At 51.8% G+C, this 12,664-nt stretch overlaps 1 protein-coding gene across 5 annotated transcripts in view; it reads right to left on the minus strand.

Annotated features, from left to right (window-relative positions):
- Positions 1-12,664, minus strand: part of EFCAB6 (EF-hand calcium binding domain 6) — a 381,524-nt gene that overhangs the window by 157,006 nt on the left and 211,854 nt on the right. For all 5 annotated transcript variants that reach the window (XM_049884609.1, XM_049884607.1, XM_049884608.1 and 2 more), the window contains 3 exons: positions 8,731-8,845; positions 5,270-5,403; positions 1,727-1,959 (listed from right to left, as the gene is read on the minus strand). In XM_049884609.1, coding sequence (XP_049740566.1) covers positions 1,727-1,959; positions 5,270-5,403; positions 8,731-8,845 — 482 coding nt within the window. The remainder of the gene's footprint in view (positions 1-1,726; positions 1,960-5,269; positions 5,404-8,730; positions 8,846-12,664) is intronic.

Raw genomic sequence — 12,664 nt, forward strand, 5'->3', positions numbered from 1 at the left:
GAATGAACAAATAAATACAAATAAGAAGGCCGAGCCATTTGAATGGGAGGATTGGGCCTTGTCATTGAAATTTTCCATGTTCGTTCTGCATACCTTCTCTAAAAAAATTTTGGGGGGAAGAATTTGTATTGTTTTAATGTCAAGCAATCAAGCCCCACATTAAAGCTCTTCAGACCCGAGCAATTGGAAACAGTGTCCAACTCACGCGTCCCACGATCACTCTTCTTACGGAGAGACCATAGTTATATTTGCTGGGTTTTTTTGACAGACAAAAATTAAAGCTACTTTCCCAAAACATGTGAACAGTGGCAACAAATTAAAGTGCGAGATCAGAGGGCTTCTGCAGCCAGACAAGCGTCATGACAGTCTAGCCCTGTGACTGTGGCTTCTGGGGCATTGCTGCCCTCCAGGGGAGCCGCCCTGTGTGGGTAGGACAGGTGCTTGTTGGAGACCCTCGGGGCTGCCAGTGCCTCGAGGGCAAAACAGTACAGTGAATATTATGATCATGCTATATCAGAAAACACACCTCTGTGTTATCACAGTGCCTGCTGGCGTTTTAATGAAGTATTACAGTGATGGTCAAGGAGGGGCTGAGTGGCTACTCCATTCATGCCCGGGGGCATTCAGTAATCCCCACAGGGAGCCACAGGTGCTGCACTGGGCGTCAAGCCCAGTCACTGCCTTCTCGAGTATCCACCATTACAGAGACAAAGGGGAGGAAGCAAGTGGGGATGGCATGCAGGACACTGAAATTCCCCTTCCCACCGTGAGATAGGTCAGCTTGGGTGGGCAGGGGCCTGGGGAGGAGCCTTGCCTGGGGAGGGGCTGGAAGAGATCCCGGCATCTCTGGAAGCAGATGGCGGGACGAGCCAAACTTACACCTACAGTCAGATATACACCCAGAGGAGAAGGGACGCAGCATCGGTTCCTGCAGAAAGGGGCTGCACTCCCCTGACCAGCACGGACCAGGCCGAGTCCGTGCACTGCAGTGGACAGCCGGTGGCCAACGTCACGTTAAGGAGCTGAAATGTCATGCACATTACAACACAAAGGTCTTGGAAGCTGAGTTCTCAAAAACCGAGTAAAAAGAGTATCATCCAACCCCAGATTTATAAAAAGAAAAAAAAATGTAAATGCATGGAGCCCTGATGGGGCAGTGGTTAAGAGCTCGGCTGCTAACCAAAAGGTCAGCGGTTCGAATCCACCAGCTCCTTGGAAGCCCCATGGGGCAGTTCTACTCTGTCGCGTAGGGTCACTAGGAGTTGGAACCGACTCAACGGCACCTAACAACAACAATATATAAACTTATGTGCATAGAAAAATGAGTGGGATGAAATAGAAAAATGATGCTCACAGGTGATATGGTTATAGCTGTATTTTCTAATCCATTTCAACCTTTCTACAGAATCTCTGTGTGCTGCAAATGGTTAATGCACTCAGCTGCTAACCGGAAGGCTGGAGGTTCGAGTCCACCTGGAGGTGCCTCAGAAGAAAGGCCTGGCACTGTACTTCCCGAAAATCAGCCACTGAAAACCCTGGAGGGCACAGCTCTACTCCGACACACACAGGGTTGGCCTGTTCCTGCTGTGATTTCTCTCCAGCCACCGACAAGGAAACCCGTTGCTCTGGTGGGACAGCTCCGCTCTCTGTCTGCCTCCTTGGACCCGCAGAAATGCTGGACTCAGGCTGGCGCGGGCTGGCGGGTATAAAGATGCCGCCTTCTTACCTGATGAGTCTTTGTGGTGGGTCATCGCTTCTGTATGATCCCTTCTCACACAAATTCCGAAACTCCCGGAAATTTAAGGTGATGCTGAGTTTCAAGCCAAGAAGCTCCAGGAAACGCTCGAACTCCTGGTCCTTCAGGTTGAACAGGAGGTGCAGCAGCAGTCTGTGCAGGTCCTGGGTGCTGATGATGCCATCCCTGTCGGTGTCCATCTTAAAGAAGGCAGAGTAGGGGTTCTGGAAACAAAACCCACACGTGCGTCAGAGGGCGCCTCCCTGCTGCGCCTCGGACTGCGGCAAACCCACAGCCCAGCAGGCGGGGGCTCGTCTCCAAAGAGAAGAAGGGGTGGCTGCGTAGCGTTTCAGCCGTTGCGTTTGGGGGTCTCTCTGCTCCAGGAATAATATCCTCACCGTGCTTTGCTCTTCCCCAGGAAATTACATACTCCAGCTCCCTTTTCCCCTGACTCTCCCAGTTAGTGGTAAAATCCTCACTACTGGAAATAAGAACAGGAGTGTGTACTGGAGTTTTCTGGAACGTGTAAAACTCATGCTGTGGTTTTTTTTATATAGTTTTTTGAATACACACAGCAAAACATACACCAATCGAACAGTTTCCACATGTACAGTTAAGTAACACTGATCACGTTAGTCAAGCTGTGCAACCGTTCTCACCCTCTTTCCCGAGTTGTTCCTCCCCTGTTAACATAAACTCGCTTCCCCCCCAAGATTCCCATCTAATCTTTTGAGTTGCTGTCGTCAGTTTGAGTCCATATGGCCAGTTCTTAAAAGAGCATAATGCTAGTTACGATAAACCGTTGTTTGTTTTTAAGAAGACTTCGGGTATGTTTTTGGTTTAAGGTTTAAATAGTTTCAGAGGTTCATCCAGCCTCCATGGCTCCAGGAAGTCTGGAGCCTGCAAGAATTTTAAGTTCTGTTCTGCATTCTCCCTCTTTTGATCAGGATTTTTCTATAGATTTTTACACAGATTTTATGATGGTTGGCAACTTCTGTCTACAATGGACAGGAAGACAGCGTACACAGTGGCATGCCCACAGGCCACCCAGAGGCCTGTGCTCCATGTCGAGGACTCAGATAAACACGTTCCGTGTCTGAGCCTGGTGTGTTTTACCCCGCCCACTGCACTGCAAGGCCGGCTTGGGATTTCCATTTTGCAGATGAGGAGACTGAGGTTCAGGGCCCACAGGGAACTTGTGGCTGAGAGGCAGCACTGCATAGTGTGTAAAGGCACGCTCTGGTGGCAGACGCCTCAGCTTCAAGTCCCCAGCCCTGCCACTGAGCAGCAGTGTGACCTCGGACAATTCCCACCCTCTCCATGCATCCGTTTTCTCACCTGTAAAATGGGGATCGGGTTGTCGTGCGGATTAAACGCGTTAATACATGTAAAGCACGGAGAACACAGCTGGCTTAGAAAGTTGCAGAGACTGTTCCAGTACCCCGGCTCTCATCTGTGCCTAATGCAGCCTGTCACCCAAGAGGTGATCTGGTGTTTTCGGGGTACTGCACTCATACGTTCATGCTACGGGGTCCTCCCTAAGTGGTTATTTTTGATATAAAGCAAGCGCCCGACTCAAGTGCCTAATTAAAATGTTGTGGGATTTTGTGGACAGAGCGGTCCGTGTTTACTCATTACTCAGCACCTAATGTGTGCCATCACTGTGGTAAATACTGCAGAAATCAATTTAAAAGACGCTGCTCCTTCCTGCCTCTCAACGTCCTTCCCGCCACCACCTCCTAGCCAGCCAGCGTTCCCTCTTCAGAGAACAGGGCTTCGACCACAGGATGACCCCGCCTCCCCCAGGCTCAAGCCAACACTGGGATTCTCAGAGCACTTGTCTCTGCTGTGTTTTAGGTCTGTGTAGAGACTAGGGCTAACCTTCTCCATGTATGCACGCCATGACCGGATTTATTCAAACTGCACATTAGGATGCACGGTCTGAGGGCGGGATGGAAGGTCCAAAATCAGGAGACCCTGCAAAACCCCAGCTAGATGGTCACTGTGAGTATATTTGTTTTCAAATAGTAGCTTGGTCACCACAATGAGTCTCTGACTGGCCATCAGCGTGGGGAAGCTGTTTCAGAAGGCCGGACAATGTGAGCTGTAGTGTCCCCCCTAGGAGGCAGCTCTGCCACCAGGTCCCTCCACCCCCTTCTCCCTGGATGTTCTCCTCCACATGACCTGCCATCCGCTCCCCCCATACCTGGAGCCTCCATCCCCTGGGATGGAATCCATTCTAATTCCTGGGGACCCTGAGACCTATTTTGCAGTAAATACAGCTCAGCTTATTAAACCCATCTCCCTGCCTTCCCATTTTAATCCCCGTCTTTTACTTCTTAGCACTGACCCCATTCAGGCTGCTCTGTACCTCCCTCTCTGCTGGAAGGTCTGTTTCTCCATTCTCGTCTGTCATGCTTGGGCACGCAGACCCTGCCTCGTCCTAATAGGCCAGCCACATGCTCTTCCCTAAAGCCTGGCACCTATTTGCCGTCACCTTGCTCACGAGGCCTTGTCTGTTGTTTGCTCCCTCTTTTTCTGGCCAGCACAGGCTTAGAGTTTAGGAGTCATTTCAGGAGTCACCTCCTCCACGAAGGCCTCCCTACGGGGGCCCTTGCCCTGAGCCCCAGAGCATCCTACGTTCCTTCTCCACCGCCAATCGCGACATATATGAGCACGCGTTTACCATCTGTGTCCTCTGGACTGAGATCTCTGGGGCTGGGCTGCATCCTGGATCCCAGCATCCAGCATGGGTTCTGGCATACAGGAGGAGCCATGCTGGCACAGTGGTTAAGTGCCCAGCTGCTAAACGAAAGGTTGGTGGTTTGAATCTACCAGCAGCTCCGTGGGAGAAAGACGTGACAGCCTTCTTCTGTAAAGATTTAGTGTGTGGAGCCTGCTGGTGAGTGAGCCATGGAATGGAAGGGAAGGGATGAATGGACCCGAAATTTACTGTGACACTGTTGTCATGGCCTCTTCCCTCCTGACCTCCCTGGTGAGGAGGGTACCCTCACTCCTCTGGAGCCTTTGAGAGGCAGCAAGCAGTCACAGCAAAGGTCGGCAACAGGGACAGACCTGGGGGGGGTCTCAAAGTTAAGTACCCCCAAGGCAAGGGAAGAAGGGGCAGCTGCACCCCCAGGCCAGGGGAGAAAGGCAGGCTGTACCCCACCCCCAGGCAAGGGGGGAAGGGCAGGCTGTACCCCACCCCCAGGCAAGGGGAGAAGGAAAGGCTGTACCCCACCCCCAGGCAAGGCGAGAAGGTGCAGGCTGTACCGCACCTCCAGGCAAGGGGTAAAGGGGCAGACTGTACCCCACCCCCAGGCAAGGGGAGAAGGGCAGGCTGTACCCCACCCCCAGGCAAGGCGAGAAGGGGCAGGCTGTACCCCACCCCCAGGCAAGGGGAGAAGGGCAGGCGGCACCGTCTCTGGCCAAGGCTGAGTCACATGTTTTCCCCTCTCTTGGTGCCCCCTGGGCCGACTAGGCCACATGGTGGAATGGATGAGACTGAGGAGGGGAGGGCAGGCCACAAATTACCCGGAAGGACTCCTTCAGTCTCCCGGGGAAAAGCTTCAGGCATTCTTCAGCAGTTATGAAGTGACTGTTCACGTAACTTTTTGTCAGAACTGGAGTCTGAGTTCTAGTCGATTCTGGCCGACTCATTTCCGTATCTAAAACAAAGACATCAATCAGAAGACCCGTGTTCGAGGTATCCGTATCTCTCCATCAGCACGGTTTATTTCTTCCTGTTCCGAATCCTGTTAAAATACCACCCAGGGGTGCGATCCCACGACTCGGCCACTGCTCTCAGAATGGCAGTCTTTAACTTTGTCAGGCTCTGGTTTATTTTCCTTCAGTTTCTTAGAAATTTTCCTGTTTCGAAAGGGATTCTCTAGACAATCAGGACATACTTTTACCCCTGCCTATCTCGTATGACAGCGCCCCATGTGTTTGCTTGTCTTATTTCTCTGTCCTTCCTCAACACTGGGGACTATGTCTCAGGTGGCTCTGGATTCCCAGAGGCAGAGAGGGAGAATTCCTGCCTCTTTTTGTGTTCTAGAATTACTTTCTAAACACAGAAACGTGTGATCCTTTTAACATTCATTAATTCAACAGAGAGATTCTGGCCAGGTGTCTCCTGGATACTATGCCTATATCAGCAGACGCCACTGAATCAACTCTGACCCATGGCAACCAACCCCCCGTGTGCTGGAGTAGAGCTGCGCTCCATGGGGTTTTCAGTGGCTGAATTTTTTGGAAGTAGTTCTCCAGGCCTTTCTTCCAAGGCGTCTCTGGGTAGACTCAAACTTCCAAACTTTCAGGTGGCAGCCGAGCGTGTTAACCATTTGCACCACTCAGGGACTCCGATATTATGTTTAACCCAAAAAAAAAAAAAAAAAAGCCATTGACATCGAGTCAATTCTGACTCCTAGTGAACCTATAGGACATAGTAGAATTGCCCCATAGGGTTTCCAAGGCTGTAATCTTTATGGAAGCAGACTGCCTCATCCTTCTCCCACAGAGCAGCTGGTAGGTTCCAAGCACCAACCTTTGGCTTAACCGCTTAACCACTACACCACTTAGGGGCCTTCATATCTTTTTTGGTCCTTTCGACAACTCTAGGAAGTAGATACTCTTCTAATGCCTAGCTTATACACAGGGAAGCTTACTATTAGACCCATTTTACATATGAGAAGACTCAAAGGGTTCTCCCAACTTCTCCAAGGTTCTAGAGCTCATGGACAGCAGGGCTGAATTCAGGACAGTCAGGTCCCAGAGGCCAGGCTGATGACAGAATTATGCCCTCTCCACTAAAACTGGGGGGAGGGGTGCTCTCTGTGCAAAAATCAACCCATTTCTATCAGGCTGGATAGGGTGGGTGTGGCCTTGTCTAAAAGCCAGGCGATAAAGCGGGGACTTCTCTTTAGATATGGTTCTCTGCACGTGTCATGACCACTCCTCCACTGATGGGGCCTCTAGGAGACGCAGTTGACAGGATGTCCAGACACCTTCTCTTTCTGGCCAGCACAGGCTTAGAGTTTAGAATTCATTTCAGGAATCACCTCCTCCTGGAAGCCCTCCCTAAAGGGCCCCTGCCCTGTGCACCAGAGCACCCTATTGTCTCCACTCCATGCTAATTCCAATGTATATGACACACGTGTTCCCTGCTCTGCACCCCACTGGCCAGCTCTGGGGCCCGGGGTGAGGGACCTACTTCTCCTGGGCCCTGTTCCCTCACCTGGAAAGCATACACCTGGAAGCTCTCTGTAAGATAAATGCGGGCCCACTCTACCTCCCGACAGCTGGGCCACGCTGGCCTCCACTCAGGCTCCTTCCTGCCCAATGTGGCTCCTCTGCCTCGCCCACCTCTGGCCCCTGCCCGGGTGGGCCAGGGGCCTCAGCTCGCCGGAAGCAGAGGCAGCACTGGGGGGCGGGGTGGGGGGGGGCTGATGAAGGATAGCCAGGCTGCCCGGAGCACAGGGAGGAGACGGGTCAGGGAGGTGGGGTGGGGATGTGAAGACAGAGAAGAGGAAAGGGCGGGGAGAAGGGGGCTGGGCAGCTGATGGGCACTGAGTCAGTTCCCACTCTGCACCTGAGTCACCAGCTCTGGGATCTGGGGCGAGTGACCCAGATATCCACACCCGAAACGTGCATGCATCTGGAAGGACTCTCTAGGATAAATGTGGGAGCCTTTTCCTTCTTTTTATTTTCTCTCAAAATGTTAAAATATAGACCCAAATCAGTTGCTTTCCACTCGACAGTGACCCTAAGGACGGAGTAGGACTGCCCTGTAGGGTTTCCAAGGAGCGCCTCGTGGCTTCGAACTGCGGACCTTTGGGTTAGCAGCCGTTGCTCTTAACCACTACTCCAGCAGGGCTTCCCATAGACCCAATGATCCTGTCAGTTCATTCTGCAGTAAGGCTGGGGCCTCTCGCAGGGTCATTTCTCACGAATGCCCGCTCTCCAGCTCTAGAAATAGCAAGGCGGGGGCGAGGAGGGCCTCCACAATGGCAGCCTGCCTCCAGGGTTTCCTGGTAAGGAGTCACAGGGCCAGTCCCTTTAGCAGAGATCGGCTACCATCACTCATCAGCCCCAGATGCATGCCTGGAGGGTGTCAACATGCAAACACAGGGCTTTGGGTTCTGCTCTGTCCCACCTGTGGTTCATTTGTAGCCAAACAGAAGGGTATCCCATTGATGTGTGCGTGCGTGCGTGTGTGGGTGTGTGCATGCGTGTGCGCGTCCGTGTTAAGGTGCGGCTTTAGAGTATGGACCAGAGGGGAACCTGAAGGGCCAGCTGCAGCCTGTACAAAATGAATTTCCTAACAACCATGGGGAGGGGGAAGGGCAGTGGCTGGTGACCCCCCTGGAACCTCTGCCTCCTTATCTGTATAAAGGGGGGGTGCGCAATGGCTATCAGTAACTACAATCAACATCTGTTGTTAGGAGGGAGTCTCTGGATGGCCCAGATGGCTAAGCACTTGGCTGCTGACCCAAAGGCCGGCAGTTCAAGTCCACCCAGAGGCGCTTCAGAAAAAAGGCCTGGTGATCTACTTCCCAAAAAACCAGCCATTGAAAACCGTGTGGAGCACAGTTCTACTTTGACACATACGTGGTCACCATGAGTCGGTATCGACTCAACAGCAAGTGGTTGGGTTTTCGTTTTTTAACTTTTAGGAGAACTATCTTCAAGGACAAGAGGTGGGAGTGAAGCAGCACAGGCTTTGGAGTCAAAGTTCTGAACCAACTGTGCTCTACATTTGCAGAAGACAAAATCGGGCCAAATTCTGCCCTCACAGTCCTGTCTACCTTAGTGCCAGCAGAAGGCCTAAACACAGTCCGAGAAAACGAAATAAAAATGACTGTTTCCAATCACATAATGCACACCATCCCAGCCTCTGGACTTCTGCCACTTCAGCCTGAGCAGCCTTTGCAGGAAAGACTCCCGAGCTGTCCCCGCTGTGTCCCGGCCGGGGTCCACGCTCAGTGATTAGCTACCTTCGAATCCTGTTGCAAAATCAAGGTAACTCATCCCTTCTTTGCTAAATCCTAGCTTTGCGGTCAGCAGGGTGTACTGATCGTCATCCATGGGCATTCCATGAGCTTCTAGTACCTGGCAAAGGAAGGCAGAGAGGCAGAGAGGCGGTCAGGCTGTCCCGTGGGCCACGGCTCCGCAGTCCCTCCTGACCAGCAGCCGCTCACCACTACCCCCGGCCCAGCCCCTGATTATTACTTGTCTGCACCCCTCCCCCCCAACCCACAGACCCCAAGGGCGGGGCCCAGTGTCCTGCTGTCCTGCGTCCCTGGTCCCCAGCACAAGGCTGTGTTTGTTGAGTGAGTGAGTGAGTGAACAAAGGGGCAGACTGTCAAAGGCCGGCCATCCAAGGTATTCAGATTCGGCGTTGTGGTGACTGCGCTGGCTTTCAAGTCTCGTGAGTTAGAGTCATACTCACACATAGTCAACAAAACACGAACAAAACAAACCAGGTGGTTCGGGGAGGGAAAACACTAACACTTCCATGAAAGTTTCATTACGATCTACAGTTTAAACTGCCGGCTACTTAAGCAGTGGTTGGTGGGACATTTATGGACACCCCTTTTCCTCTCCTTATGCTAGTTCCCTCACCGGGAATTATTTATCATCTCTTCACTCAAGCCGGCAGGAGCTACGTCCACAGCTTCTAGCTGGGTGTGTGCAGCGGGAGGGCTAGCAAGCAAGCACACTTCCCCGTACTGTGAAGGCTGAAGCGGAACCCTCTAGAAGATCCTTCCTAAGAGGCTGATTGGCTGGGCTGTTCATGGGAGAGATGATGTCACCGTCCTTTGGCCAACGGTCAGTCAGTTGACAATGCAGAGGGACGACCTGCCTGGAGGTAAGCCACCCCCAGAAGGGAGGCTTTGGGGAGGTGCTCTCAAATAATTCACAGTTTAAGTGAGAAAAAGGCATAGAATCACAGTTCAAAGCGTGTCTGCGTAGCTAAGGGCCAGAGATGTCCAGGATGGAGGAACCCACCAGGACAGGTCTGTGCAGCTAAGGGCCAGAGACGTCCAGGATGGCGGAACCCACCAGGACAGGTCTGTGCAGCTAAGGGCCAGAGACGTCCAGGATGGCGGAACCCACCCAGGACAGAGGAGAAAGTCTTTCTGAAGAGTTAGGAGACGGGTCTTGAAGAAAGGGTGTGTGTGGTGTGTGGGCACACATGGAGGTGTCATTAACATGTATCGGCTTCTGATGCCACAGGAAGCCAGGGCAGGTCACAGAGGAGAGGAATAGAGGGGCCACAGCTGCAGTGCTGCCTTCAATGGGGGGAAGGGACAGGGCACCAGGTAGAAGAGTGTTTATTCCATCATTATCATCATCTTCTTCTTCATCATCATCATCTTTGTCACCATCATGTGGTCATAGTATTGCCTATTATGTGCCCAGCAAGACCCAGCAGTTAAGTGCTCAGCTGTTAACCGAAAGGTTGGTGGTTCAAACCTACCAGCTGCTCCCAGGGAGAAAGATGGGGCAGTCTGCTTCCGTAAAGGTTACAGCCTTGGCAACTCTATGGGGCAGCTCTACTCTGTCCTACAGGGTTGCCATGAGCCGTAATCAACTGGACAGCAGGGGTTTTATGTGCCAGGCATCTTGCTGAGTACTTTACACGCATTAAATCAATCTCATCCAACCCTTACCACAAGCCTTGAAACGGTATTCTTACTATGCCCATTTTAAAGATGTGGAAACCGAGGCTTAGAGAGCTTAGGTGACTCACCCAATCTGATGAGTAGGGATTGACAGAACTGGAGTTCCAATCCAGTTCTTATTCTTAACCACTGTGGTGAACTCCATTTTTGGTATAAGGTCATTGGGGCCGGACAAAGAAGAGGAGTGGTAGAAATGGGCAGAAAATGACACACACAAAAACCCACTGCAGTTAACATCAGTTTCCACTGCTGGTGACCCCACAGGGTTTCCGAGGCTGTAAACCTCTACGGGAGTGGACTGCCACGTACTTCTCCTGCGGAGCCACTAGTGGTTTTGAACCCCTGACCTTTCAGTTAGCAGTCAATCATTTTAGCCACTATGCCTCCAAGAAATGACACCCATTTATCCACTACTGCCAATTCTGATTCATAGTGACCTTATAGGACAGAGTAGGACTGCTCTATAGGGTTTCCAAGGAGCAGCTGGTGGATTGGAACTACTAACCTTTCAGTTAGCACCGTGCTACCAGGGCCCCCAGGACATGACAGTGGGACAGTAACATAGGCTGTGGTGCCCTCGCAGCTTTGCGCAGATCCACATAAGCACAGGCTTGAACCGCAGCTCACTTGAATCTTGCTGGAACACCCTGTGACCCTCTGGAATGGATGGGAGGTCTCTAAGGAGCTGCCATGAGGCCACCTCCCACCAGCCTTCCTGTCTCCCCTGCGAAGCTGTCGTGAGACAGCTTCTCATCGCCTCCTGGCTTATGGTGAGACATGGCACTTCCTGTTCCATGCCCTCAGAACAGAGCTCCAGAATGTAAGTCCACTCAGCTGCAGTCTAGGTGGCTCCTCAGCGATAGGGACGCCACAGCTGGCACTGCAGTCATCGGCTGCTGGTGCTCTGGGGTCGCTGTTCTTGGTGTGTAGGACTAGGATCCAAGCTGCAGACACTGCTGGCTTCTTCTTTTTGCTGTGCACGTAAGTAATAAACTGTCTCAATATTAAAGTGGCTGGTTGTGCCTTCATTGATGGAATCCGTCAGCCCTTGGCCTTGCCTTGCGTGTGTGGGCCCGAGGTAGACAAGCCTCAGGCCGGGCTTGGTGCAGGATCGGAGGGAGGGAATAGGAAGGTGTGGAGGTGTGGTGTTGCCTGGGGAGCCCAGGTGAGCGGATCCGGATTCCAAGTGTATCCCTGGGGCCTGCCCGGGGATGTGCGTGGGCAGAGCGTGCCTGGAATTCTGATAGCGGCGTGCCATCTGCACACACACCCCATCCCAGACCTACAGAGGAGCCTGTCCCAGCACGGGAGTCGGGGACGTTTAGACAGAAAGCTGAGGCATGCCCAGGGGCAGCCACAGCAGTAACGGGCCTCTGAAGGGGACATACTGGTTGCTATCTTTGAAAAATAATTTTTTATTTGAAAACAACTACGAATGAATTATTCATTGCAAATTCCCCCTCACTCTGTCCTTTCATAAAAACATATGTAATGGAGAGTAAGAAAATGTCTGCAGGCAAATGTTTCATAGCCTGGAGGGATGCGAAGCGCCTGGGAGAGTCGTTGTGCCCTAAGCAGCCTGTCCAGCATTGTGGGCGTGTAATCTCTGTCGGTGCGGAGCCCCACGGAGGACACGAAAACCAGAGAGCACGATCACCAAAGGGATGAAAACCAGAGAGCACGATCACCAAAGAGGTGCCGAGCGTCTCACAGATGTCGATGTTTCCCCCGCCTCTTTTGAGGCTCCCCCTTGCACCACTCCCACTTCCAAGATGAACACCACAGCAAATCAAGGAGATTTATCACAACCCTTGGAGGCAATTCACAATAAGGCAACGTAAGGCTAAACTGCAACTTTTATGAGACATATGTGAAAATGCTTAACCATTCAGAAATCTCCTTTGGGCATTTCCGGGAAGCATTTCCTTAAGGAAGTTCCTTGAAGAGTGACAAAACATGGCTTGGTGGCTTTGGCAAGGCCGACATCTTCTGATTCACCAGGGTCACTTCTGAGATCCCTGTGATGTCTCCTAGATGGTAGGCTGGTTCTTTTTTCAACATTTTTAAAACGGTATTTTATTGTTTTTTGTTGAAACACAGCAAATTAAGTTCCCATTTGGCAATTGCTACACAAATTGCTCAGTGACAGTAGTTACATTTTTCACAAGCTGGCAGACTGGTTCTTCCTCAAGAGGTCACAACATTTTGTGGAATGGTTGCTGGGTTCTCTTAGTGAAGAAAA

This window comes from Elephas maximus, chromosome 4, assembly GCF_024166365.1.
Source record: "Elephas maximus indicus isolate mEleMax1 chromosome 4, mEleMax1 primary haplotype, whole genome shotgun sequence".
Lineage (NCBI taxonomy): Eukaryota > Metazoa > Chordata > Mammalia > Proboscidea > Elephantidae > Elephas > Elephas maximus.